Source organism: Hippocampus guttulatus, chromosome 9 (genome assembly GCF_054856545.1).
Source record: "Hippocampus guttulatus isolate MCC_2025c chromosome 9, RoL_Hgut_1.0, whole genome shotgun sequence".
Classification (NCBI taxonomy): Eukaryota; Metazoa; Chordata; class Actinopteri; order Syngnathiformes; family Syngnathidae; genus Hippocampus; species Hippocampus guttulatus.
This window is the reverse complement of record NC_141269.1, coordinates 14384748-14411226: the sequence shown is the minus strand read 5'-3', so window position 1 is coordinate 14411226 and position 26479 is coordinate 14384748. Positions and strand designations below refer to the sequence as shown.

Sequence of the window (26479 nt, the reverse complement as noted above, 5' to 3'; positions counted from 1 at the left end):
TGATATTTTGGGGGTTTTGAGCTCCCTTAAACGCACACCTTTTTTTTTTTCACTCTGCAAGGGTATTTGTTTTAGGAAGATGATTTTTAGGCAAAAAGAACTCTGGGTGTGGTTGATGAGGGAAACACCTAAAACATGGACGATAAGTGTCCTTGAGGGCTGGAGATGGTGACCCCCTGATTTACAATTTACCACATAGACCAGAGAGGCCTTTCGGTTCACTGAGTGATCCATTTTTGTTCCAGTTCCATCTCGGGAATATACAAATCGACTGGCTCTCACCTGGCACTTTCTGCCCCTTGGCTGGTTGTCTGGTGAGGTGGTGGGCGCTGCACAAGTGCGCAAGTTATTTAACTCGGGCGCGCGTGAACAAGATCTGTTGTTGACGCCTCCTCCTTGTCTTCCTTCTCCCGTGAGGCTCAGACAGCAGGTAAACGCCCCTCTGACAAGGACAATTAAGAAATACTCGGCAGAAGCAGCTTTCTAATCTCTGATCTCTGATAATACCCTCCCATGGCCGGGGTTTAGCTCTTTTGCCTGATTTTTTTAAAATGCTTTCCATCATTCGCACTTCCGCGGCCCCATGCGCGCGCCCTGGATTTTTATTTATTCATTTTGCAGGATGGGTTAAGCATTCATTAGTTTTAGCCTAGTTTTCATCTGCACTTTGGACGATTGTGGCTCTTTAATGGACCCACATGATGCATAACGATGATGATCTTTTGGGCACGGGATCGAGCGCTCATGCACTCGTGATGGATTAGCTGTGACTCCCCACAGAGCACCTGTTTAATCTCCGAAGACTCCTGAATTGGTTAGTCGCTTTTGACTTGCTGGAATGGAGAGCGTGCTGAGGCCCAGGGTGTGCTACCTGATCAAAACCGAACGCGGTTATGGGTTCCACTTGCACGGCGAGAAGAATAAAGGTGGGCAATTTATCCGAAAAGTGGAGCCCGGTTCGTCGGCTGACCAAGCCGGACTAAAACCTGGGGACCGATTGGTGGAGGTGAATGGCGAGAATGTAGAAAACAACAACCATCACCAGGTGAGTTCCATCTCAGCGTACTGCGGCGCGGCCGCTTTGTTCCAACTCGCAGGTGGAGTTGGCTTTTGCGTGGTAAAGAGCGACATCACCTCTGTGAGATGCAAACAATAAATCCGTACCTGTTGGACTACTTTTGTTTCGCCTGAGGAGGAGGAGGGCACTTAAATGGGATAGTGCGAGCCTTGTGTAGTGTAAAGGGGATCACTTGGTTGAAAATATGTTATTTACAAAAACAGTTTGGCGGCACAGAATATGTAGCCTAATGAATGGATGTAGTATAAAACATAAACCCCATCAACAGGTATTAGATTATTGAAATGGCGTTGTCGTGTTTTATGTTTATGCGTAAACAGCTGCGATTGGATGACAACCAGTTCAGGGTGTAGAGGGGTACACCCTGAACTGGTTGCCACTTCTGCTCCAGCCCCAAGTTAGTTGGGACAGGCTCCAGCACGCCCGTGACCCTTGTGAGGAGAACTAGATTGGAAAATGGGTGGATGGCATAACACAGCTGTTGAGACATTAGAATCCCGATGATGCTCATAAATCCTTTGTCCTTGATTTAGATTGGTCTTTACAAGAGCCATTCAGGAGATGGGGCGATCTATCTAATCTATTTAAACAACTTATTTACTGTACTCTACAGTCCACCCCTGCTATTCGTATGATTGACACCCATTAAAATGCACTATGGGGAAAAAAAGTCACAATTAAACCTTCAGAATTCTAAAAAACATTCAATACATGGAAGTACAGAAATATATTTAAAAAAATATTGGGGAAAATTGGAAGGACAAAAAAAAACTGCATATGCTGAGAAACCTTAGATGACAAACAATGGCACCACAGAAGGTCCATGGAATCAACGAGACTGTGTTTTGTTGGAATGTCTTATTTTGTGGATACGATCAATGACAGCACTGATCATCACCGATTTCTGCATGAACATGCAAAATATCTGCCAATATGAGCCAGCCAATCCCATCTGTGGAAAGTTTAATTTAGGGGTCTTCAACCCTGAAAATCAGATAATTAGCAAGGTCTGCAGAAGTCGACATTCCTGAACTTTTCAATCAGGTGTGTTACAGCAGGGAGAGATGGAAAACATCCAGGAAACTGGCCCTGGAGGAATAGATTTGAAGAATACTGGTCTCATTTATATCAAAACTACGCTCCAAATGGCATCCAAATCCACTTTTTAATTGCTTGAAAAGGAACATGATCCAGAAATCCTTCTATGCCTAATTTCATCTTCTCTCAATATTTTTAGTTACAGCATTGTTACGAAAATTAGGTAGATTGTTGACACAGATTTGAACATCATTTTAATTTGATCATGCTTTTTTTTTTCATTCCTAAAGTTCTCGAAAGATTAAATTACATTCATCACCTGAGTTATGTTCATGTTCGAAAAGGAGTTGCAAGATTTTTTTTTTTTTGCTTGCCTCCATCACATACTGTAGTTTTTACTCATTCACTTGTTCACTTGGTAGTTGAACAGTTTAGACCTGATCAATGTGCAAAGTAAGGATGCCTTTCACTTTGTTGCCATCCTGTACAGTTGGCTGCACACATCATGTGTAACAAATCCTTTTAAAACTTTTTGAGTTGTGCTTGTAAGAAACGGCATATAAAAGAGCGACCCACATCTCCTGTGTACAGGTGGTGGAGCGAATTCGCGAGGTACCTCATCGCACCCGACTACTAGTAGTGGACAGAAACACAGATGACTACCTTCACAGCTGCGGTGTGGCTTGCACAGAGGATTTGGCCATCGAGATGGGAACCCTCTCCCCGCGTCTCTCACCGCGAGACACACCGTCAACTTCGCCTTTACCCAGGGTGAATTCACCCAAGTCCCCTCAACCTGACCACACACTTCTTGCTGCAAACCCGCCAACTTTTTCGATCTCACAAGGCAAAGTTAAGCGGTCCTCTGTGACATCAAGTACTGTGACTGACATAGAGGTAAGCATTTTTAAAAAATGGTCTCAATGGGAATAGAACAGTAAAAGTGCACAATGATATCTTTAGGGAGGAGGCATAGTGGTTAATTGGTAAGCACTAGTGCCTCTCATTGGAGCGTTCTGCCGAGACTTTCTGTTTTCAACGTGAAGCATGTGAGGTTCATTTAAGACTCAAAATCACAGATGTCAAACTCAAGGAGGGGCCTGGTCCAACCAAGCAGCCACATCATTTTATGTGCAATGTCCAGATTTTGGAGAGCAAATTAGAAAATAGACTATTAAATCCTGTGCCTTCCGAGCTACGGTGTTAAGAACCGGTTTGTCGTTGATTACCCTGAGACAGGAAATAATCTGGATTTAATCTCTGGTGCGTCGTCTGTATTCAGACTAAAAGTAGCGCCAGAACGTCTGGTAGCTTTTCTCTAAAGATGATAATGACCATCAACAAGGAGACAACACTTGAGTAGAGAGGGAAAACACATTCTTCGTCACGCAAAGCAACTTTTATTCGTGCCTTGTAACACTGTGTGCCTCAAAAGCTCTTGAGTGAGTGTAATATTTGTTTACAATGCAGTGTTCTCTGAGGTGTGGTCATTTCAATTTCTTTGGACTGTTTTTACTGTCTGACAGCATTCTCTTTTTGCATAGAGTGTTAACACCATACACATTTTTTCCCCACACCTCATTACTGTATTGAACTCAATCAAGTTTCCAACAAAAACAATCGATCCAATCATTCCTGAAGAGTTACTTATCTTCAACGTCTTATCTTCAACTTGAAGGTAAACACAAATGACAGCACTTTTAGCTGACTGCAAATTACGCTTTGTAAAATGGATATTGTAATCAGTTCCGGTGATTGCCATGCGAGTTGCGGTGGCAAGCCATCGGGCAAATGAGTTTCTGAAGCCCACGCTGCTAGCCGCAATCCCACCAAGAAGTTGTAGAGGAAGAGGTCGGGCCAGGCATATCCGCCACAGAGTAGCAAGCACCAGCCGTGCGTGACCTCAGTCCCATTGTGAAGTGGAGATGCGCAAGTGTACCATGGATTGCGCTACACCGGGGCTAGCGTGGGCTATAGCCCTGCTCAGAAATCTGGGTAGGCCCAGTTCAGTCGTTTCAGAATTGCATTTAATATACAATATATCCATAAATTATTTTCTCATATATTTGTATGTAACAGTTTGGAGGGGTTTAGAATTGCATTACATCTGCAGCATTTCAAATATGCAGAATATAAGTAGGTAAGAAACCCAAATTGCCGATACAGCTGAATGCAGGGCCACACAGTTGAAGTTTCCATAGGCGGCACGCACAGATCTTCTTGTGACGTCTTGATTTTAGCTGACTTCAGAACACTCTGTCAGAGCTCTATGTTTAGACTCCAAACAAAGTGGAGCTCGATCGTCAGTAGCATGGCTCAAATCAAACTGTCACTGTGTTTTGCTGAAGACAGGCTAAATAGTGGTGACCCCTTGGCTGGTGGTTACAATTCTCTTTCATAATCTTGGTTAAAATGACTGAGGTATAAACACATAGTAGACCACACACATCTATGCCAATATTTATTACAGAATCATACAGTCAAGCAGCTTTTATTTTGAATCTATGTGCGTAAAACTTTTTCTGTGTCTGGTGGTCTTTGAACCAAAATGTTGTAGTATTCGCTGATGACACACTGAATAAAAATAAAAATCTGTTACCGTATAGTATTTTCAACACTGCAGACAGGCCAATTCCTCCGGTAGGATTTCTCTTCTTTATGGTGTCGCTTAATGCTTGACATTTATCAAACACATCAACACAGACAAAATGTCATTGTCGCGTGAGGTTAGCAGACACCCAAATAAAGGCCCTTGTTGCCACAGTCTTGACTGGATAGGTCACACATTGACCTGGCCAACACATCCTTATCCAAATCATGTGTTGAAACTACAGCAAATCATTAAAGCACATCTCTACTCAACAGCCTCCAGCAGTACTTTCCCTTTCTTTTGCCATTTGACTTTTATTAGTTCCACTTTTTCAGTTGAAGATGAAAGTCAGCGTTTATCTTCTAAATGATCTTTCTTTTCATGAATCATCGCATGACTTTATGATCTTTTGCAAGTGTCATGGTATCATTATGATAGTTATTTCGCTTTTAATGAGACCATAGAGTAGGATAACACAAGACAGTAAAACAGTATTACATATAATTCATGAGACGTATTAGAAAAGATCCAGGACCGGTGAGACTTAACTTTGCAAACTACAAGTTTTCTGCTTCAAAGAAATCTCGCTTGAGTCCAGCACACTTCCCAGCCATCTTTGCCACTCCTGGAAGGATTCTTCCAGGATCCTCCGCAGTCCTGTCATGACAGCCATCTTAATTTCATCAATATTTTTGGGGGACATGAACTGTCAGATGCCCAGGGCATTATGAGTAGGTGTATTGTCATCGTGAAGCAGCAACAAGTTATCCTTTCACATCGCTTGCCTCTTCTCAAGCAGTGAACGAAGCAACCACAAAAAAGGATCTCTTTCGAGACGTGCTGGTTTATCATTTTACAGTGATGGCCAACTTATTTATTTATTTGGGAGGGATGGGTATGGCAAATTTTCATTAGCGCTTCTAGGGGGCCAAATAGGCCCACGCACTTCCTGACATTTAAAATGTCATTTTAAATATGTGCATGTTTGTTTGTATTTATATACTGTACATCACAGTATCTTTTTCATGCTCAATACAAAATGATGCAGTCTTCAAAACAAAGCGTTTGAAGAGTTAAAAACAACCATATACCGGGATTTTTTTTTCTTTTTCAGTGCAAAGAGCTCTCATGCACAAAAATCAGACCGAATTTGTTGATTCTGTCGCCATGCCATTTTCTACATGAAAAATGATGTGCAGACTGGGTTTTGTGGTTATTGTACAGCATGTATCTTAGCTGGGTTGACAAAAATAGCAATCAGCTATTTATGTGATTGACATCTGTAAATCATGTCACAATGGCATCCAGAAGTGTCACCAGAGCGATCCAATATGTTATACTTTCCTTTGCCAGAGCATCAAAATTGTCTGTCAGTGTGTATGGATTATAATATAAACGACCAACTCAACCGGTACCTCCTCAGGGTTATGCAAAAAGTATTTAATGGTTACATAAGTAAATGTGCGTGAGTACATGTGTTTACTGTTGATGGATCAGGAAGGCCTTGACAGTTGTCACAAAGCCCGCATGTTGGCTTATACCAACCCTACTGTCGTGGTTCTTATAGCACCATAGCTAACGTTAGTGCATCTAATCTCAGGACAGTCCCCCCCCCCCCACCCCCGCAAATTCACTACCCATTATGAATAACTGCTCCATTAGATCAACATTACCTACAGAGACAACAGATTATGCGAGATGAGCCACAGCATTCTGACCACCTACACATTACAGTGTAAAAAAATCCTCTAACACACCTGTATCAAATATTTTTCAAATTTAAATTGATCGATAAGACCTTACTTTTGTGAAGGTTTTGTGTTGGATGTTATCTTTTGGCTGGTCAGTGCACAATAACAGTTTGGACACACTATCTCATTCAATAAAATGAGAACACTTTTGACTGCTATATTTCCTGTAGTTCTGCATTTGGTTGACAACCAGTCCAGGGTGTGCCATCAGTAACCCTAATGAGGACAAGCACGATAGAAAATGGATGGATTTACAGAAACCATGATTGAAATGAGCTTTTTCATTGACAACATTGGTAATATATTCCTCATTTGTTTTACCCAGCTACAGATGAAGGCCTCTCCAGAGCTGTCGACTGAGCTCCTTCCCCGCCTGTGTCATCTGATCAAGGGGGAAATGAGCTATGGGTTCAATCTGCACAGCAATAAGGCAAAGGGTGGACAATTTGTACGCTCGGTGGACCCACATTCACCAGCAGAGAGAGCTGATGTCCGCCCGGGAGATCGACTGGTGGAGGTGCACGCACGCACACACAGACGCATACACAGGATCTTCTACAGCTCTGGTATTTCCTTTCCAAATTGACCTACATGTCAAGTATGGACTCAGGGAAATCAGACACACCGCTTTCCTGATTAATCAAGTCTGTGCACTGAGTTGCTAATTTGCTTTGTGGCTGGATTGAAGAAGATTAGCTGGAATTGTGTTTTAGACTAGAAGTGAGAGCGATAGTGGGTGAAAGGCTGGACATTTTACATTGGATAAGATTAAAAGGAATGGAGGAGAGCAAGACTGTTGTTTTTAAATGTATCTGGTAAACCGGCAGAAGTTACACACCTTTATTAGTGGCGTGTGGAGGAAATTGTGTCCCGCAAATCAATCTGCCTCTGCTGAAAATGACAAATTTAAATCGGTTTATGTTCAGTAAGAAGAGACGAGCCCCCCGCCGGTCATGGTGTGTCATGGCTACTTCCTCCTAATCTCTGCTCTTTCTAATTAGCATCACTTTATCCTACTTCCCGCTGTCCTCACGGTTTCCTTTTCCATGTCTTGTTTCTCAGGTAAACGGAACGAACATTGAGCATCTGAGACACTCTGAGGTGGTGGCGTTCATTAAAGCGGGAGAGCAAGAAGTGCGCCTCCTGGTCGTCGACCAGGAGACAGACGAGCTTTTCCACCGATTGGGGATCACACCATCAGCATGCCATGTATATTTTCAATTTTTGGTGACTAAAGTACTGACACTTTTTGTACGCTACTCAGATAGACGCATACATGCTTGTGTTAAAAAAAGGACTGGTAAAAGTAGATGTACTGATTCAGTGAAGAAACAAGCCTACTTTGAAAAAGTCAGGAATTCAAAGTAACGATGTTTTGTACACTGAAGAACATACTAGCTCTTTCAATGAACTTGAAAAAAATCATGGAAATCATTTTCATATAGTTAAATGGTTTTCTTTCAACACAATCGTTGGGGCATCGTCATTAACTGTATCATGATTAATTTAAGTAAATTATAAGGTTTGGGTCTAACCTAATTTCCTTGGGGTCAGTGAACTTAACGTATTTAAGGTTTACTTATATAGGTAAAATTCACATGTGCAGGCAATCAGAGTCTTCAATTAACTTTCCATGTAGGTTTGTGGAATGAGGAAGGAAAATACTGCAGAGTACTCATATAGCACACAGGCACAGGGAAAACATGCAAGCTCCACACAGGAAGGCCACAGCCCAGATTTGAACCCACAACCATCATGCTGTGAGGCGGCTGTGCATCATTCTTATATATATAATAAACTTTATTTAATCATGTAATCTCAGTAACATGAAATTATTGACTGACAAATTCCATTGTTAGATTCAAGTAAATGAAACAGACAGCCAATATCTTTTTTTTTTTAGTGTCAGGAAAAATGGTTGGAAAAAAAAATAATGCTCGAGTACAATTACCTGAAATGGTATTAACTTTAGTACTGTAACAAAGTATTGATACATCTTTGCTTTACATGCAAAAAATGTCCCTTATTCGATACAAAAGTAGCATGGAAGCAGGAGAACGTTGAGAGAGAGAGTTTTCCATTCCTTCTAAATGAATAAATAAATAATCAATCAATCATGGAAAGAATTCAGGTTCAAATCTCGGCTCAGGCATTTCGGTGTAGAATTTTCTTCTTTGTGTACGCGTTTTGTATGACTTTTCTTCTGGTACTCTGACTCCCTCCCACATTCCAAAAAGTCAATTGCCCATAGGTGTGAATGTGAGTGTGAATGTTTCTGTTTATTTTTTTTTGGAGTACAGTGAGGTTTGGGGTTTGAATTTTGGCTCCCCTCTTGAATGGACTGTGCACGTTCATCTTTATTCCAGCTTCCTCCCCACATTCCAAAAAACATGCATGTTAAGTGAAGACATCTCATATTTGTTCTGCCTGTCATTACAGGTCACTGGTATCGATACTGTAGATAAATTAAAAAAAGATACATTATTTGTCCAATCCAATTCCCAGAGACACACCTGATGATCTCTTCTATTCTAAAATGTGTGGAATTACTGCATGAGGCATTTTGCCAGCATTTTTACATTCGGGCATTCCGTTATTTGCAGGTCTACAAGGATGAATCAGCTATGGAACCTGTGTCGTCTGCCCCTTCTCCCACCTCCACTGAAGCGCCAATCATACATGTCACACTGACAGACGCTCCCATTACAAATATGTCCCCCAAACAGAGGACCAATGGGAGTTGTGCATCCCATTCCTCAACCAGCTCTACCACTCAATCAGAGCTCAGTAGCTCTGACATGAGTTTCCAGGTAAGAAAAATGTGGGCATTTGCACATGAGCGTTGATGTACATAATAACATCTGTGTGTGTGCGTGTGTGTGTGTGTGTGTGTGTGTGTGTGTGCGTGCGTGTGAGGTCCCCGATGAGGATGACAGAAGGGTTTTGGATCCTTTCATGGACAGCGGCCTGCGTTTGAGTCCTACAGCGGCTGAGGCAAAACAAAAGGTTCTTAGTAGACGCAACAAAAAGAGGGCGCCCCCTATGGACTGGAACAAGAAACAAGAGATCTTCAGCAACTTCTAATGTCACAGAGGAGGAAGCATGCAAAATACAAGCCTGATTTGTGACTAAAATGCTACTCATACAGCATAGTACTGTACTTGCTCATGCACAAAGAAGGACAAAGTACCTGACACTAACATATTGTGACAGAGTGATACTCTGGACCAAAAGATACTTTGAGGAATAGTTTCAGATTTTTTTTTTTCTGCCTGGCTCTAATTTTAAGATTCAATAAGATTCTTCTAGGGTTGCTTTTGGAAGGGTTACTACAGTCCACCCTCAGATATCAGATTAAGGTCAAGGGATAATGGTGGCCACACGATGAGTTGTTCTCTCTTTTAACGATTAGATGACATAATTTAATCGCATGTTTTACAGCGTGGAATCGGATGTCTTGCATGAAAATGATTTTACTGCAGAAGTCAAAGTTCTTTTTATGCCAAGGCAGGTAATGTTAAATTCATTATATCACAGAGATTATATTGACACCATCAGGCACCCTAAATGGTAACCAATGATCTCACTCCCCATTCTTCCATGCCAAAACATCTCTCCATGACCTCATAGCCGATGTTGCAGCCATGTTGGCTATTTACCAACAATTGTCTTGTGTCAATTGTGTTTCTATGTCCACTGCACACGTTTGATCATTGTGAGCATTGGATTGAGGTGGCTGAAATACAGCTATAAGTCATCGCAGGATTCCACATCAGGTTCTTGGAATGCTCGAGACACCAAAAAGGTCTCATATATTGTTCCAGCTTGCCGCTCATCAATGGATTTTCTTAATACACCTTTATCAGAACGAACCAGTTGGAAATGTTCAGTTTTCATTCCCTATGTAAGGCCTTGGACTATTTTGTGACTTTCATCAGCAGAAACATCCTTTTCCCTCATTATACAGGGTGTCGCTTTACCATTTCAAAAAATTATTAACAATGCAATTGATTCGATATTTTATTCAGGTTTGTTCTATTGTTTTCAGCGTTTATTAAAGTTTTTTTTTTTACCTCTTTTAATACACTTCTATATGAGCACCATAAGTTGCACGAAGCACATCAACACTCGATGTGTTGCCATGTTTGCTGGAGCATAGCCTCATCAATTGTGGCAATGGCATCAGTCATCCTTCGCTTTAGGTCAGTAATATCCCTTATCTTTGTTCGATACACGATATCTTTAACATAGCCCCATAGAAAGAAGTCCAGGGGAGTGATATCTGGTGAATGTGGCGGCCAAGGAATTGCCCCATCCCTTCCAATCCACCGGTCTGGAAATTTTTGATCGAGGAACCCACGAACATGCAGACCCCAATGTGGTGGTGCACTATCTTGCTGAAAAATGGTTGGTTGAAGGTTGAACAAATCTGAATAAAATATCTAATCAATTGCATTTGTAATAAATTTTTGAAATGGTAAAGAGACTTTATGGACAACCTGTACATTAAAAACACACCTCAAATGTGGAACAACATCCTTAATATTATATATATTCATAACATTCATACAGAAAACTCAGAAAGTTGAGAAATATCATTTTAATGTTAAGAACCCAGACTTTATTTTTTACCTGCAGCCCAAAAACAGACAAGGCTCTGGCATCAACCATTTAGCGTGCACTAATTTATTTCAAAACTCCCACTTTGGTTCAGCTTTTCGATTTAAGCACATAAGTGATTTTAAACTCAGAAGCACAATTCCCATCTCCCACCAGGTGAGACGGCCGACTGAAGTCATCAACACAACAAAAACTATCAGTCTTTCTATCAAACATCATGCTCTTTATTATGGACTCAATGTTTAGAAAATAATTTAAAAAAACATCCTCTTGACATCTCACGTCCTTCCTCACTTCTTCCCATTTTTGGCACTGGTTTGTAAAATGTTCAAAATAAGACACTAAAATAAAAAAAGACATTTTGTACAGGAGTTAAAGTAATTTGATTGTGTTAAGAGCTGACTGGAGTTTGGATTGTCTTATATTTCTATATAAACATTTGAATCTCAGTGGTCACAGTTGTGGTCAAACAGACTGCTATGTGACTGCTAGTGGCAAGCGCCTGCAAAATGTCAATTAAAAGAAAATCGCTTACCATGATGAAATTCACCACGCCTCACTCTCTGCGATAGTGTTTTTCGTTACTATTGCTTTTCGGGTGGTTCCCAAGCTTTTCTTTCGTAAATAAACTGCTGCAGTGTGTAACGCCCAGTTGTATTGAATCGCCGTAAAATACATACCAGGCATTCACGGAGTGAAAATACAGGCAGGGCGCATGCTCACAGAATAGGCCGGCAAGCTACTCACCCCTACAATGAAAGTACACTTTCACGCATCATACGAACACCCTCAATTATTTAAATCATGCTTCAAAGGCAAACAACATCTCATGCAGCATCTCTCCAATCGGCGCGCATACATTCACACTCAGACAAGCAATATGGCAAGGTTAGTCATTGTAAAAGTGCGGATTAGTCGCAGTTTCACAAAGTTGATTTTATTTGCCATTTAGTATTGGGATAGTTTTTTTTTTTTTTTTTTTTGCAAGTCAAAGACACATAAGTTCACAGTGCAGAATGACAGAACACTGACATTAGGATAAACACATATGGGTACGGTAAAAAAAAAAGTCTGTACAAAAAAGGTAAAACAATATAAGTGCAAAAACAACTCATCAGGAACTGAAAAGGAGCATTTGTGTTACTATGTAATTTCTTAACAAGACATCAGTAGCAGCAAAACAAAAATAAAAAAAAATTGGACCAGATGTAAAACATCATAGATATTTGCTTAAACTATCAATATGGCAGCAAATGGATCTCGATACAAACAGAACTGAACCACACACACACACACACACACGCGCAGTTATACACACACAAAGTCACAGTTAACAGGTGCCAAGGACATTGCGGTGGGAGTCAAGTTTAAGCTCAGTACCATGTCAAAAAGAAAGCACAATTTAATTGGCGGACACAAAACGGCGAAGGGTTTACAAACTCCACATGCACGCACATAGATTTCTATACACACATTTAACCCTCATCAACACAACCAAGGGTGTGATTCTTTTGCGATGATTTCCTCCCCTTTGGTGCGAAAACAGATGCATTAGCCCTAATCCTCCCTTCATGGAGGAGTGGCGATTGTGAAGCCACAAAGAGACACAATAGAGGCTATTCTCTCTCTTCAGATCAGGTAGAAAATGTGACCCCCCAAAAAATGTCTCAAATGGAAAGTTGTGTGAAGCAGCACTGTGGTCAAAATGAAGGTAAGAAAACATTGATGGCGGATCGTGAGGTTATTCGACAGCTATGTAGAATTTGGACACAACAGATGAAGTCACTCTTATTGAATCCTATTACCCCGCAAAGTATGATGTCACCCTGAAAGCGAACATAGTTAAGACACGTGTCTGTCACTAACTGCATGCTAGTTGTAAAAAGTCCAAAGTATAGTGCCACCCACAGTCAAATCCAAGTACTGCATATGCAGCATAATGTGCAAGTGATTTTGTGTCTAGAAATGTCAGTCGGTCTCATCTGTCTGTTGGTCTGTTGGCTACTCTTGCAATTAAGAATCCTGATTTAAAAAAGAAAGAAAGGAAAAAAATCGCACTGTTCCTGCCCTCCCAGCCCGGTAACAGACGTTGCCCTGGGGCTTAGATTCCCTCCCTGCCTTGTTAATGAAGTCCCTCCCTCTCATTCCCTGAACGTTCTCAATGCCGGTCTCTGTCCCTGCCACACTCAATTTCGCCATGTTTCCATGCTTCCGACGCATCTTTCGGTCCCTCGCTCTGTCCCTACCTGTTAGTTTTTCTGTGTCGGGTCCCTGCCTATTTAATCTAGAGGTGTGTCCCCCTGTCCCTCCCATACCCTCCCGCCCACCCATCGTCTATGGACAAACACATAAGGGCATGGGGGCCGTCCTTCAGGGGGAGCGGCCATAAGCGTCCCTCTCCCTCCCCCCAGATCAGGGCAGTGCAATACACAGATGGATGAGTTTCCCATTCACCCTCCTCCTGCTGGCTCACCTGCACAGACAAGGCAGAGTACACAACAAAATTGTTTTTTTTGGGTGATGTTTTTTTTTGGGGGGGGGGGGGTTCCAACATGAATAACAACGTGGAAAGAGAGATGAGTACATTTATGAATAAACAATGTTTAATTGCAACCTCCGCTTTTCAGCGATTACCGAGCAGCGTGCCTTCAGAAAGCATCACGTACGCCATGGGGAAATTGACCAGTTGTACTTAATTAGTCTGAAAATTTTTTACTTTTGACAAATAAAACATCTTTGTTCATCTATCCTTTGCCAGCATTGTATGGTGACAGGCAGAACAATTCCACCAGATGGCATTGAACATGTACATTTACTTTTGAACTTTTATCTTTATACGCTTGTCCTCTCGGGTGACGTATGTGGTGACTTACTAATTTGTTTCCCGTCCTATGTAGCTGTGTAGCATTATTTTGAACAATTCTCTCTCCTGACACATTCATTTGCCTGTTATTTTGCTGTTCAACGTTTGGATACTCTCCGCTATCACGTGGTTCCAGCCATGTGTAATGTATCACCTCTGCATTTGCGTCATGATAGTTTAGCAACTAGCATGGCTCCTTTTTCTTTCTCAAATCCTCGTTTTGTGATAACGCTACTGGTTACAAGTCTGTTTTATTCGCTATCATGCAAACAATGATTAGCGACTTGTGACGTGTGCTGTGTTGACACCGAACGCTGAGTGAACTTGTGGCAAGATAGCAATCACCAAGCTTGCCCCGATTTGAAGAGCAGAAAGCAGGGAGGTTGGGCAACTGTGTAAAGTGGACGCAAGAGATTTTATTTGTATTTTTTGTAACAAAGTACTGTTAATTTCAGTGTATTAATTTATGTAACGTATACTGGCCTGTAATTGGTGGCCCAACACAGCGCCGTACTGGTGATCATGTTGGATGCTGAATTTCTTTTAAATATCCGAAACAATCAGCATTACGGACTTGGAATTCAGCAATTTCCAGAACAAAATACGGACAATTCGTAACATTTGGCAGCTCCGCAGCAGACATTTCATATTTTGTGTAGACATCAAGTAGAGTCACCTCTTGGATGGGTGTAAAGGCTTTATACACCATAGCAGGCTGCCAGTCGCTCCTTCAGCAGAGGGGGAAACTGCTCGGAGAACTGCTGCCAGTTCTCCTCTCCAACCTGCTCCTTAAAACCATGCAGGATCTGTTTGGGGGATTGGAAACAAAGTGAGGAAACGATTATTCAAAAATAAAAAAATACTCTTCCCGCTAGCAAGGTCTTCTCGGCTGGCCGCAATGCTTTCAAAAGCACCGAACTACATTTACAATTGAAATTGTAATATTTGTTCCATAAAATTGGATTTGTTCATTCCCAACAGTCCTTTTACTTAATTTTCCACTTTGCAGGGTTTCTCTTGGCTGGACTTCTTTCAGAATGTTTTGTGGATGTTAGATTTATTTATTTTTGTCCAATCAGATTTCAGTTTCACCGAGGAGGTTCCACAGGACAGATCAAATTGAGGATTCACTGCTGTGTACTTTGCACAAGTTTTTTTAGTTCCTCGACAGTGGCGTAAAATAGGGCGTGTGCCAGTTGTACAATACCAGTCCCTCACCTTATAGAACATATCTCTCAGATCATCTTTGGGGTTCACCCAAGAGGCGACTGCATCGCAGAAGAAGATGAAGTCCTGAAAAATCAATAACATTCTAAAGTTTCAAGGAAAAACACAATGGATCCCGTGGACAGAATGTCAAGTCTCACCTGCACCACACCGCCTGGGTTCACGCCAATCATCATGCAAATTCCACGGAACGCAGAGTCTTTCTCTTCATTATCTCGAATGTTGCGAAGTGATGTACACCTGTCGCACAAAAATCATTGTCAACCAAAATGAGGACATGCAAAGTTGATCTAACAGGGCTAGAACAACATGGGTGTCTATTAAAAGACTCTCATGCTCATTAGGATGTGAACATGTGCTGGTGTGATGAGATCACATAGATGCAAGGTGGAAAGAAAACAGCAGCGGCCAACCGATCCTTGAGCATTTCCTGATCGCGAGGGAAAGTTGACAAAATGTGGTCTTGCATGTGCTGGTAAGTGAACTTATCGGATTGTGAGCAGAATGGAAACAGAGAGGAGGCAAGGGGCCCCAAGTGATGTTGTGAGCCCACAAAAGACGCCGTTGCTGACATCACGTGTAACGCATGCCAAATGAGGTAAGGCTTCAAAAAAGTTCAAGCAGATTCTCACCATGGTCGAATAAACTGCGGCAGCATGGGTGCAACTTCCTGGGGACACACATAGCCCAGTCGTCCGATGGTGATTGCTGGAAGAAAGTAAAATTAAGACAGTGTCACATTTCGAGGCTAACGACATTCAGGTGGGGATACGGGCTTGCCAAATATTCCTTCTGAAAGTTACACAATATCTCAAAGTTGATTTTATTTATATCCTATAAAGTGTTTATGTTATGTAGTCAAAACACCTTATAGTAATCATGTTTAAACATCCCTGGCTTTGATGATAAGTGTAAAAGTGTATATTTATGCCTCTGGAGCATGTGTTGAACTGCTCAACTGTGATTATGCCACTATTACAGATTTAAGATGGATTTTTTTTTTTCTAATATGGATTTGCTTTTTTGTGAGTGCTTTTTGGAATGACAAGAGAAGATCCTGAGCCTAAGACTGATGATCATCTTTCCTTTCCTTTTTTGGGAGGTTTCATCAAGGCAAGTACGGTTTAATCTGTAATATATTTGATGAAATATCATTCACCACATCTTTTTCAGTGACTTCTGACATTTTGCTCAGGGATCAATAAAGTATTTTGAATTGTAATCTGTACAATATTTCTTCAAATGCCCATTGCTACTTTCAAGAGCCAAACCTAAGAATGATATTTTTGGGGGGTTTTTTGGCGATTGTTCGTTAAATACCAGTGTTTTCCAGGAGGGTCTTGGGAGTGTTTGGTCGATTAATGATGTCAACCAACTGGCTCAGAACCATCGGAATGTACGGCTGCATCTCTACACCCATCTGCATGCATATCTCTCCGATGGCCCAGGTGGCATTGTTGCAGACGGAGATAAATTCTGGGTTCAGGTTGGTTCCGAGAATTGGCATGAATTCAGCTGAAGAAACAGAGAAATACAAAAGGAAAATGATTGGGCAAGAGACACAGAAATGTGAATGAGGTGCTTCACGTTTGTCATCTACGAAGTGAATTACCAATGCATGGTTTGACATGAGGGAAGCAAGCCTTGGTCAAGTCCCCTAGTAGAGCAAATGAACTCTGTCTTACTTCAGGCATTGTATCCTGGGACAACACAGTGAGGAAGAAATAGAGAAATGTAAACACACGGGGGAAAAAAAGGCAAGTGGTGAACTTGCCCCAAAAATACATTTTATTTTTTTGCTACCCATTTTCTTTTATAGAGTCTGACAAAGTTTTCTTGGGTGGTGGCCCTGTCAGAACCTGTACCACCCCTGATTTAAAACAATATTTAGCAAAATTAATGATTATGCTGTATACTGTATGTCGGACTACCCATGAATGAAATCGTGAAGCATGTAGTCTCAGGAGCCAAAAGGCATGCAAATAAGGGGGATCAAGGGAGTCGCTTAAAAAAACAAAAAAACAATATCCACACTCTCCGTATGTAGATAATGTGATTTAAAAAAATTACAGAACAAAATACAATGTTTCATATAGCCCTTTCATAAGAACTGCAGCTGTAACAAAGCGCTTTGCAGAATATCTAACCTTCAACAACAATAATAACACAATTATTTGTTGGCCTACCCGTGGATGAAGTAGCGAATCATGTCGTCTTAGTGGCCAAAATGCACGCAAGTACATAGCGTCAATGGGCAATCAAGGCAGCCGCTTAAAACAATGACTACACTCAACTACCCAATGTATAGATATTGTAGTAGAAAATAATATTCAAACAAATCCATAGTTATATATTTAGCCAGTAAAGCATGTAGACTTAGTGGCCAAAATGAAAATACGTAGCGCACAATGCGTTAATGCAGGGGTCCCCAACCTTTTTGTGTCAGGGGCCAGTTGAGATAAGAACATGCTGTTCGCGGACCAGCAACCAATTTCTTTTTCATTGCTTTTATATTGCCAGTTTTATAGCAATGATACTGACAACAAGGGTAATTATAAAGTAATGAAACATTTTCTTAGCTTTTTTCCCCATTCCTTTCAAACTGTTTTATTCAATCCTATAAAAAAAAGGCATCGCACACCTGCATGCACTGGAAGAGCAGAGTCATAATGTTGCTCCGAGCCACAAGGGTGTCCACATGTCCACCCAATCCCTCAGCCAGGCCACTCAGAAGATCTAAAGCCACGATCATGAAGTCCTTGTCAGGTGCCTCATACTGATCTGGCTGCTGACTATACATCTAAGAAACATGCAGACCAATGGGACAAAATCCATGACGATTAGGAAACTCACAAAATAATGGACATCATTTTATTTCAAATGTCATGTATTTTTCCTTGTGTGGCTCACCATGGCTTGTGCCAGGGTCTTCTGGACAAGCGTGACACAACGCTGGTAGACGGGCTCACAATAGGGGAGGAAGCCACTCTGCAAAGCCGTGGCAACAGATGACAGACATTCAAGCAGGGGGAAGAGATCTTTATCTTCATCCTTCAGCTCATTCCACTTTGAGATTAAGGGAGGCATCAGCTTTTGGATGTACTCCTAAAAACAAACAAACAACGTTTTAGTGGTTGATGTAGTTCATTATCATCATCATCAATGGCACAAATTAATGACAGCTAATACAAGAGGTGCATCGAATGTCACATACAATGTTCCGTTTGGATTAATTCAACACAGTTCGTGAAGTATTCATTAAACAATATAGAGAATATACTACAGTAGTGCATGATATGTCTGTGGTCATTACTAAAAGGGTTTGTTCGTCAAAATCATCTTTCTTGAAATGAAGGTAGGAACAATCACTTTTTAAAACAATTGCTCATTGTCAAACTCTTGCTTGTGAAGTCAGTTGAGTTTGCTGCCACCATCTTGACCATCACCAAATTGAGAATTATTAGGCAGATTATAAAATGCAGCTCTTGCACTTACTGTGCAAATGGTCATTCATTGTTTATGTCTTGTGACCTGTTGTAACTGTCATATGCTTGTGCAGGAGTTTTTTTTTGCCTCACTCAAATTATCCTCAAAATGAGGGTAGTTCGAGCGTGGGTTTTTTTCTCCCTCTCTCCCTCCCCTGTGGTTTCTTTCTGACCTTCGGGTTGAGTGAACGCTGGCGCGTTTTGGCTGCTGCTGCTCAACCCGTATTGTTTTGTGTTTTTTGTTATTGTAAAGTGTCCTTGGGTGTCTTGAAAGGCGCTTATAAATGAAATGTATTATTATATATTATTATTATTATAATGTGGCTGGTCAGTAAATGTGAGGGCTTGGTGTCTTACAGGCTGGTTCAGATGGTGTCCCACAGAGTCTGCCAGGGTTCCTATGGCGTCATAAAGGATGAGTAGGTTTTTGTGCTGGTACTTCCCAAAAGCAAACACCAGTGTGTCCAAGATGAAGCTGAGGTAAGGCACTAGCTCTGTGCACGCCTCCTCCTCCAGGGTAGCAAACGCGCTTTAGAAAAGATGTGGAAGGGGCAAGGAATCAGGAGCAGCACATGAGGATGTGAAGAGGTCATCTAGGCCGGTCGTGTACCTGCAGGCCGCCTCTTGCACCCGCTTATTGCCATCCAGGATGCGTTTGAGAAGCTCAGTCATCAGAGGTTTGAGGTGAGCGTCGGGGGGCTGGCTAACAACCCAGTGTGCATAACGACTGAGGGTCCAGCACGCGATGGAACGAACCAGGGCCTTCTTGTCACACAGACACTGGATGAGATGGGGGATGAGTTCGGGCAAATAAGGTACCATACCCTGCATACATCCTGCAGAAAGAAAACATGATTATAGGTCTCAAATTAAACACTCCAATCGCTATGGCCCCAAACCTGAACTTTTTTAAAAACACAGAACAAGAAAATGCAGCGCAATTTTACTACAGATACACAAGAAGCGTTTCAACACGAACCATGATCTTCACCGCTTCAAGAGGTGAGGTGTAATCCAGAAACTAATCATAAAGGAGGAAATTAAATGGGATGAATAATTGAGGGCAGCACATCTACTTTACACAAAACAGGTTGACGGTTGTGTTTGTGTGGGTTTCCTCCCACATTCCAAAAATGGATAACTGAAGACTAAAATGCCCATGTGTCAATTTGTGTGACTGCCCAGTAATTGACTAGAAACCAGTCTAAGGTGTACCAAAGTCAGCTGGGATAACCTTCAGGTGACCCAAAATTCTAATAAGGAAAAGCTATATAGAAAATTGATGGGTGGGTGAATAACTGAGTTGGTCACCAGCACTGTTTTAAGCACAACTAAGTGGTCACTGATATTAGACATGAGGGTCTTGCTCGTTTCACTACAAGGTGTCCATAGTCTGGTAAATCAAATTTCATTGTAGTACATTCTCAAGAAGTTTAACTGTTTCTTACAACAGTAAGAAGAAACCCTCACTTTCTAGCATTCCAATTCCACACTGAGAGTGTGACATATGAAGAGCTACATCCCACTGAACACGCTCAAACAGCTAGTCTAAAGCAGAGCTCACCTTCAGCAATGGCTCCAAGGACGAGGATGCCAGACTCTTTGATGACCCAGTCGGGATGGAAGAGCAGACCTTTTAGGAGAGGCAGGAGATGAGGAAGCAGCTCCTCTCGGAACACATTGGCCAGAACATCCAGGGCCGCAGCAGAACATTTCCCTTGAAAAGAAAATCGGACGGAAAGCATATAAAGCTTTGAGATAAACAAGTTATAAACCTATTGAAGATGCCAAAAAGTTTAAAAGCACTAGATGTAAAAAACAAGAAAAGGTCCGTTTCATAATTTGATTTGAAACTATGTAATACTTTACTTACGTAGGTTCCAATCAGACAGCGTATCATCGTCATCGTCCTCATCATCATCAATGTCTTCCCCCTCCTCCCCCTCCCCTCCTTCATGCTGCAGAGTGACAGTGCGGGACTTGTGGAAACGAGGCTTGATGTCTTGTTCACTGTCTGGAATTGCCTCATCTTCCTCCACATCACCCTGGAGTGCAGGGAAAATGGCAGATGAACAAGGAGAGAAGTGATGGAGGGCAAAGACAAAACGAACAGGCAGCTGAAGGTAGCTGCATGCCGGGCTCGCAGTAATGGCCTTGCCTTTAGAAGAATAATATCGATTTCAGAGTATTTCATCCCATTCACTAAGATCGGGATGAGCCTGAAAAGAGAAAGTAGACAGACAAACTTTATTTATGTATTTTTTTACATTTTGTTTTGCATATCAGCCATATTTGACTTCTTTGTAATTACATTAATCCATTCCATTGAGCAGCTGGCATGTGCACACTTACTGAACCAAGTGGCCAGACAGGGCCTCTTTACAGATAGGCTGTTCAGCCAGAGTCAACCAGAATTCGCACGCCTCCAAAGCCACATTCTCATCTGGGTCTTGAGTACGCTGCAGCATGTACTGGTGAGAACAGCCAGAGAACGTTGGTGATGACAACGAGGAGCATCGCAAGACTCCCCAATTAATTTATGGTGGCATTGACTCAAGTCCTCACCTGGATGATGCTGTGCATGTGCGGGATGAGGCGGTCAATGCGGACTTCCAGCAGCATGACAAGAGCCCTGCACACGTTCTTCCGGACTTCGCTGTCTTCATCACCTGCCAGCGCAAACAGACTCTGGACAAGAAAGAGGCAAGGAGAAAGAGGCCATGAATGTTTATAAGATACTGGAAAGATGGGAAGGGTCAAAAGAAAGAAATAGCAAGAAAGACAGAAAGAAAAAGGAAAAAGAAACAGAGACAAAAAAGACAAAAAAATGGGGTGGAAAAAAATTCAAAGAAAAAGACAAAAAGAGAAAAAGACAGACAAAAAGACAGAAAAAAGAAAAGAAAGAAAGAAACAAAAATCACGCCTGAGGTTTCATACAAGTTCCAAAGGCTATACACATTTTCATCTTGACATTTTATCACACAAGAACATAATAGAATGTTGAAATCTTCAAGCATAGAACAGAATTCACAGAGAAAAGGGGAGTGAAACAGCAGTACACCCACTGCAATTATTTAGTGAAAGCTCCTCTTTGAATCACAGTCCCATTTTGCTTTTTGCTGCAGACGCTGCAGTGAAATAAAGCGCATTCACACAATCACACCCACCGAGCAGCGGTGTGAACTGATGCAATCAGAGTTGCAGAAAACAAGAATAGGTATTTCCATTCCTTCCCTCCCATATCCCTCATTGGATTAATAAAGAGATTTATTTCAATATGCACAACAGTGGCCAATTATAAAGAAATCATCAACATTTCAGTAACTATGGTAACAGTATATGTCAAAGGTAGTAGCTAAATAATAAACACAATTGTTAGAAACAAGGTAGAAATGAGAAAAGGTATAAATATGACCTCTTGGGTATTACAATCTCTCGCTGAATTACACTTTTGCGCCATACACAGTGGTGCCTACAGAAACAAGTTCAATTTGTTCCGTGATCGTGCTCGTAACTCAAAACACACGTTATCTTCAAATCAACTTACCCCGTTGAAATGAATGGAAATGCCAATCTGTCAGTTCCAGTCTCCCATTCCCAAAACAAAAAGGTTTGATATTTGTTAAGGAAAAATAGTACTTCATAAAAACAGAGTAATAATAACTGAATAGAATGTAAAGAAGCAATTTTTGTATCGTGATTTAATTCTGCAATCCAATTCATTGTGCAGCTCCTTCTAATATCCCGGTCTTGGCCACCTAGGGGCAGTAGAATACTGTACTGTGATGTAATACAGACACTAATGGCAGATAAAGAATATATGAATTCCACCTACAAAGCATCAACCATTTGCCTCCTCTGTTCCCAAACGTTGATTGAAAGTCAAAAGAAAAGGTGATGTAACACAGGGCCAAACATGACCCCGTCGCAGCTTTTTTGGAACGTCTTGCAGCCATAAAATTCCAAATTCATGCTTATTTGCTAAAAATAAATAAATAAATAGTAGTAGTTTGAACATGATATAGCTTGTCTTGGTAGTGCATTAAATTAAATATAGGTTGCACTTGAAAAATACTCCATGTATTAAAAAATATATACAACACTAATAAAAACAAACAAAAAAAGCATTTCCAAAAATATACCGGTAACAGTTAAAAACTAACAAACCTGCTCTAAAAGTAAAGAAAACCATCAGGATTTAAAAATCAAAAAGCCAAAACGAAATAACTAACTACAATGAAAAATCCAAAACGATCACATCCCTGGGTTCACCAGAAGCTTAAGGAAAAGAAATCGGCCGTATGATGGCCTGTGTCTCATAAAACTCCTAAGTCGGGTAACTCCAATCGCAAGGCAGCCACTGTCACAGGAGAGGAGCGGAAGTGATTTGTGCACCCACTGTCATTGCCGTTTCACCACCATACCATTTACCTTCTCACAGCCTTCAAACCATTCATGATAGTTTACCGTTAAGAACTTTTTGGCCGGTATCTTATCCCAGCCCGCAGAAACTTTAAAGGATGCTCTTTGCTACAGTGAATCAGAAAGATCTTGTCACAATTAACATGGGTATTTATAACATTGTGGTGCTGAATGACACCAAAGTGTAAATAGTACAGTAAAAAATAATAATAATAATAATTCTTCAGCTCAAGGGCTAATTTTATTGCATTACACAGTGACTTACCCCACACAGGAGAAAGCCATGCTCAATTAGATCTTCCCCTTGATTACCAACAACCATTGCAGAATCAGATACTCCACCCATCCATTATCTTCCACTTATATGGGGTCCAGTTACAGGGACATAAACCTAAAAAGAGAAGCCCGGACTTCCTTTACCCCACTCCTCAGCCACATCATCCAGCTCTTGAGGAGAGACCCCCAAGATGTTCCCAGGTCCCCTAAGAGACACCGTCTCTCCAGCCTCCTTCCAAAGGTCCCGTGCCCGAACGGCGTCCAGAAGGTATCCTAAATAGATGCCTGGGCCACCTCATCTGTCTCCTTGCAATATGGAGGAGTTGCAGCTCTACACTACAATCATGCCATCGACAATTTACAATGCATTTTAATTCACTCCCCGTAATCTTTTCTTGTCCTCGCTTTGCTTTGGCTTATCAGTCTTTAAAAGGCCAGAGATTAAATTGATTCTAAAATAGATGGGAAGTTATTGTAGCATTTACATGATCAATTCAGATGGGGATGTTGGAAAAAAAGACAGCATAGAAAGTACTTACCTCAATAAATGTGTCGATATTATCCATCAGAGCCTGAGCTCGACCAATGATGAACTGGTTTACACATGCTATGGCGTGGGACCTGGGTGGAAGAAAAGCACGTGGATTTTGTTTAAAAAGTTCCAATTCAATCTTTTTCCAACACCTTACAGGCGTGGTAAATTACATATTCATAGAAATACATGAATATTTGAAAATATTCTTTTACTCAAAAACATTAAACCGATGTTTACATGAATTAAACAACGTAATTAGCAAATTGGTAATTGCACTTGTTTATGCTCTTAATTGAACAAGCAAACCATTTAACAAATTGCTGTGGGAAAAGCAATGTTAAAAATGTTCAAACACAGCAACATTCCATTTTCATGCATTTTCATAAATATCAAGCACCGGTGGAACCTTTGTTGAAATATAATCCCGACTGACCTGATCTTGGGGCTGCAGTGTTTGAAGAACTGCAGAAATTTGGGAATCATGATGTTGAGTGGTCTGTTCAGTGCATCACTGTCCAACAACTCAGAAGAGTCTTCGCAGATCTTTTGCAAGGCTCCAAAAGAACCCTGAAAGATAGGTTCACAAAAACCCACACAACTGGAATTATTACTTACTGTAACAAAAGCTGTATTCTTTGTTTGAGTGTGATGCCATGCCTGTCTGACCTCACAGGTGTTGTAGTCCTCCGAATTCAGTAAATTGCAAAGCTGTGGTAACAGTTCCGGCCATGTTTGCAGCTCCCCTTTGGAGGCTATAGTTGTGATCAGGATACCTTAACGAAAATAATACACATGAATAAAACATGCATACAATATCTAACGGAAAAACAAAAACAAAAACAAGAAAAAGAAAAAGTGACATGATTACAACCACATTAACTGGAGTACACAATCCACCACCGACAAAACAGTCTGCCACACAGTGGCTACGAAATAAATATTAGACTAGCTTTAATCTGTCCAATCTCTCACAGCACCCACCAATTGTAGCTCTGATAAGTGGTGAAGGGTCTCCAATGTTGTTGAGACATTCTCGTTTGATGAAGTCAGCCACATTGGGAGGGAAGTTCTGGTAGTGAGCCTTAACGTTGTTCTTCAGTATCAGGCCACTGAGCGATCGAGTGGGCTCATCTAGAGAAATACGGCAACAAAGAGATTACATTACAATATAACGTACAACTGCAATACTATGAGTGGCAAGCAAGTTGAAATTATTTTTTTGGAATGGATATGAAAATACTCACCCTCTGACTTCAGGCTTGTGAGGACAAAAATTAGATAGTTGTTGAAATCTGGAAACTGGTTAAGTTGCTCCAGTTTCTGTGGGCTGTGTTAAGGAGTTTAACCAGCTAAACACATGTTACAAAAGCTCACATACCTAAAATGGTTGGATGACTCTTAAACAGTGGTGTTAAAATACAAACTAGCTGCTTTTTCTTTCCAAGCACACTGACAGGCATAGGTAAGGATACTTCTTGTACTGCTCTTTGCGTTGCTGTGTCTGGAGACTGGGAGTCCTTGAGAAGTTGAAGCACTTGTTGGAGACTTTGCTCATCTGGTTGCCACTCCATCCTGCAGCACAAAAAAATACTGTCTTTGTAAAGCACACACAATCTGTGTTTCCCTAATTAGCCTAATTGTCAGCTAAATCGGACAGTAAGTAGCACGCTTAGGCTTTTCTTGCTGTAAAACTGTAAATATAACGCCCATCCATCCAATGTACACCCCTTAGTGTCGCGGGTGTGTTGGAGCCTAACGCACCTGAGAGACGGTACCGTATACACCCTGGACTGGAGGCCAGCCAATCGCATAGTACATAAAGACATACAAACAACCTTTCACATCTAACGGTAATTTAGAGTCTTCTGTTACCCTAACCAACTAACTTTAACGGGTCACATTAATATGAAGATTCCACAGAATACCAACATTGCGAAAGTCCCATTGTGACGCAACGAGCATCGCCATGTTAGGTTACATTTATTAGCTGTTTTCATTTTATCTGTTCGTGTGATTAAACGGCCGTTATTTGGCAAATAACTGTTTTAAGGAGCCTACAGTTACGAAATTATGATCGGACTAATCGTATAACATGAGGCCCAGACTACACGGGCACAAATGTCTGGCTATGTAGCTAAATGCTGTTTTAATCGTTTATACATAAACTGCAGCATAGAATACGATCGCAGACAGTCTTGGGCTAACTGCCACTGCAGCGCCTTTACAATAGCTGGTGTTTGGGCTGAAATCGCTCCTGCAAAGACCGCACAACTGAAGCGTATGAATATTCATAACAGAACCGTCGCGAATCAAAACCTCCGGCAGCTAGTAAGTAGCACGGCTAGCTAGCATCTGCTTGAATGTGCCGCGAAAATGTTACCTGATCGCTCCGATGTATCAAACGTACGCTTCTGTAGGCAATCTTATGGCTACACTAAGGCAACTAACATTAACGTAATATAACCAGGCTCTGTTTAATCGAAGCGATCTTCAAATCTCCGTAGATTTTTGTGAGTGCTATGCCGCTAGGTGGTATGTGACAGAGATTGCATGCCTTGCAATCAAGCCGGTGAGCACCATGAACTCACTCGGCT

The 26479-nt window shown here is 41.3% G+C and overlaps 2 protein-coding genes across 2 annotated transcripts; one reads left to right on the top strand and one right to left on the bottom strand.

The window, feature by feature from the left end:
* Positions 1–423: 423 nt before the first annotated feature.
* Positions 424–11722, top strand: nherf2 (NHERF family PDZ scaffold protein 2). The gene is made up of 6 exons (XM_086119456.1): positions 424–1045; positions 2708–3013; positions 6783–6974; positions 7520–7666; positions 9061–9267; positions 9374–11722. Exons 1-6 carry the CDS (start codon positions 839–841, stop codon positions 9539–9541), a joined length of 1227 nt encoding a protein of 408 aa, XP_085975582.1. The 5' UTR covers positions 424–838; the 3' UTR covers positions 9542–11722.
* A 1685-nt stretch (positions 11723–13407) lies between these two features.
* On the bottom strand, positions 13408–26449 carry tnpo2b (transportin 2b). The gene is made up of 23 exons (XM_086119455.1): positions 26266–26449; positions 25358–25457; positions 25130–25205; positions 24867–25016; positions 24552–24658; positions 24319–24452; positions 23890–23971; positions 21218–21340; positions 21005–21123; positions 20811–20871; positions 20526–20697; positions 20217–20369; positions 19263–19488; positions 19010–19181; positions 18078–18272; positions 17809–17967; positions 16780–16867; positions 16488–16682; positions 15800–15875; positions 15308–15407; positions 15159–15233; positions 14617–14746; positions 13408–13550 (listed from the first exon to the last, which is right to left on the bottom strand). Exons 2-22 carry the CDS (start codon positions 25454–25456, stop codon positions 14639–14641), a joined length of 2670 nt encoding a protein of 889 aa, XP_085975581.1. The 5' UTR covers position 25457; positions 26266–26449; the 3' UTR covers positions 13408–13550; positions 14617–14638.
* Between the last annotated feature and the right edge of the window lie 30 nt (positions 26450–26479).

What these genes read in the sequence shown, in the direction of transcription:
- tnpo2b (XM_086119455.1), bottom strand. Translation starts at nt 25,456, where the DNA reads ATGGAGTGGCAACCAGATGAGCAAAGTCTCCAACAAGTGCTTCAACTT. An exon ending in ACATGCACAGCATCATCCAG is followed by an intron (nt 21,124 to 21,217) that starts GTGAGGACTTGA and finishes TGTTCTCACCAG; the next exon opens with TACATGCTGCAGCGTACTCA. An exon ending in TCATGTCAAACCATGCATTG is followed by an intron (nt 16,683 to 16,779) that starts GTAATTCACTTC and finishes CTGTTTCTTCAG; the next exon opens with CTGAATTCATGCCAATTCTC.
- nherf2 (XM_086119456.1), top strand. Translation starts at nt 839, where the DNA reads ATGGAGAGCGTGCTGAGGCCCAGGGTGTGCTACCTGATCAAAACCGAA. An exon ending in AAAACAACAACCATCACCAG is followed by an intron (nt 1,046 to 2,707) that starts GTGAGTTCCATC and finishes TCCTGTGTACAG; the next exon opens with GTGGTGGAGCGAATTCGCGA. An exon ending in GCTCTGACATGAGTTTCCAG is followed by an intron (nt 9,268 to 9,373) that starts GTAAGAAAAATG and finishes CGTGCGTGTGAG; the next exon opens with GTCCCCGATGAGGATGACAG.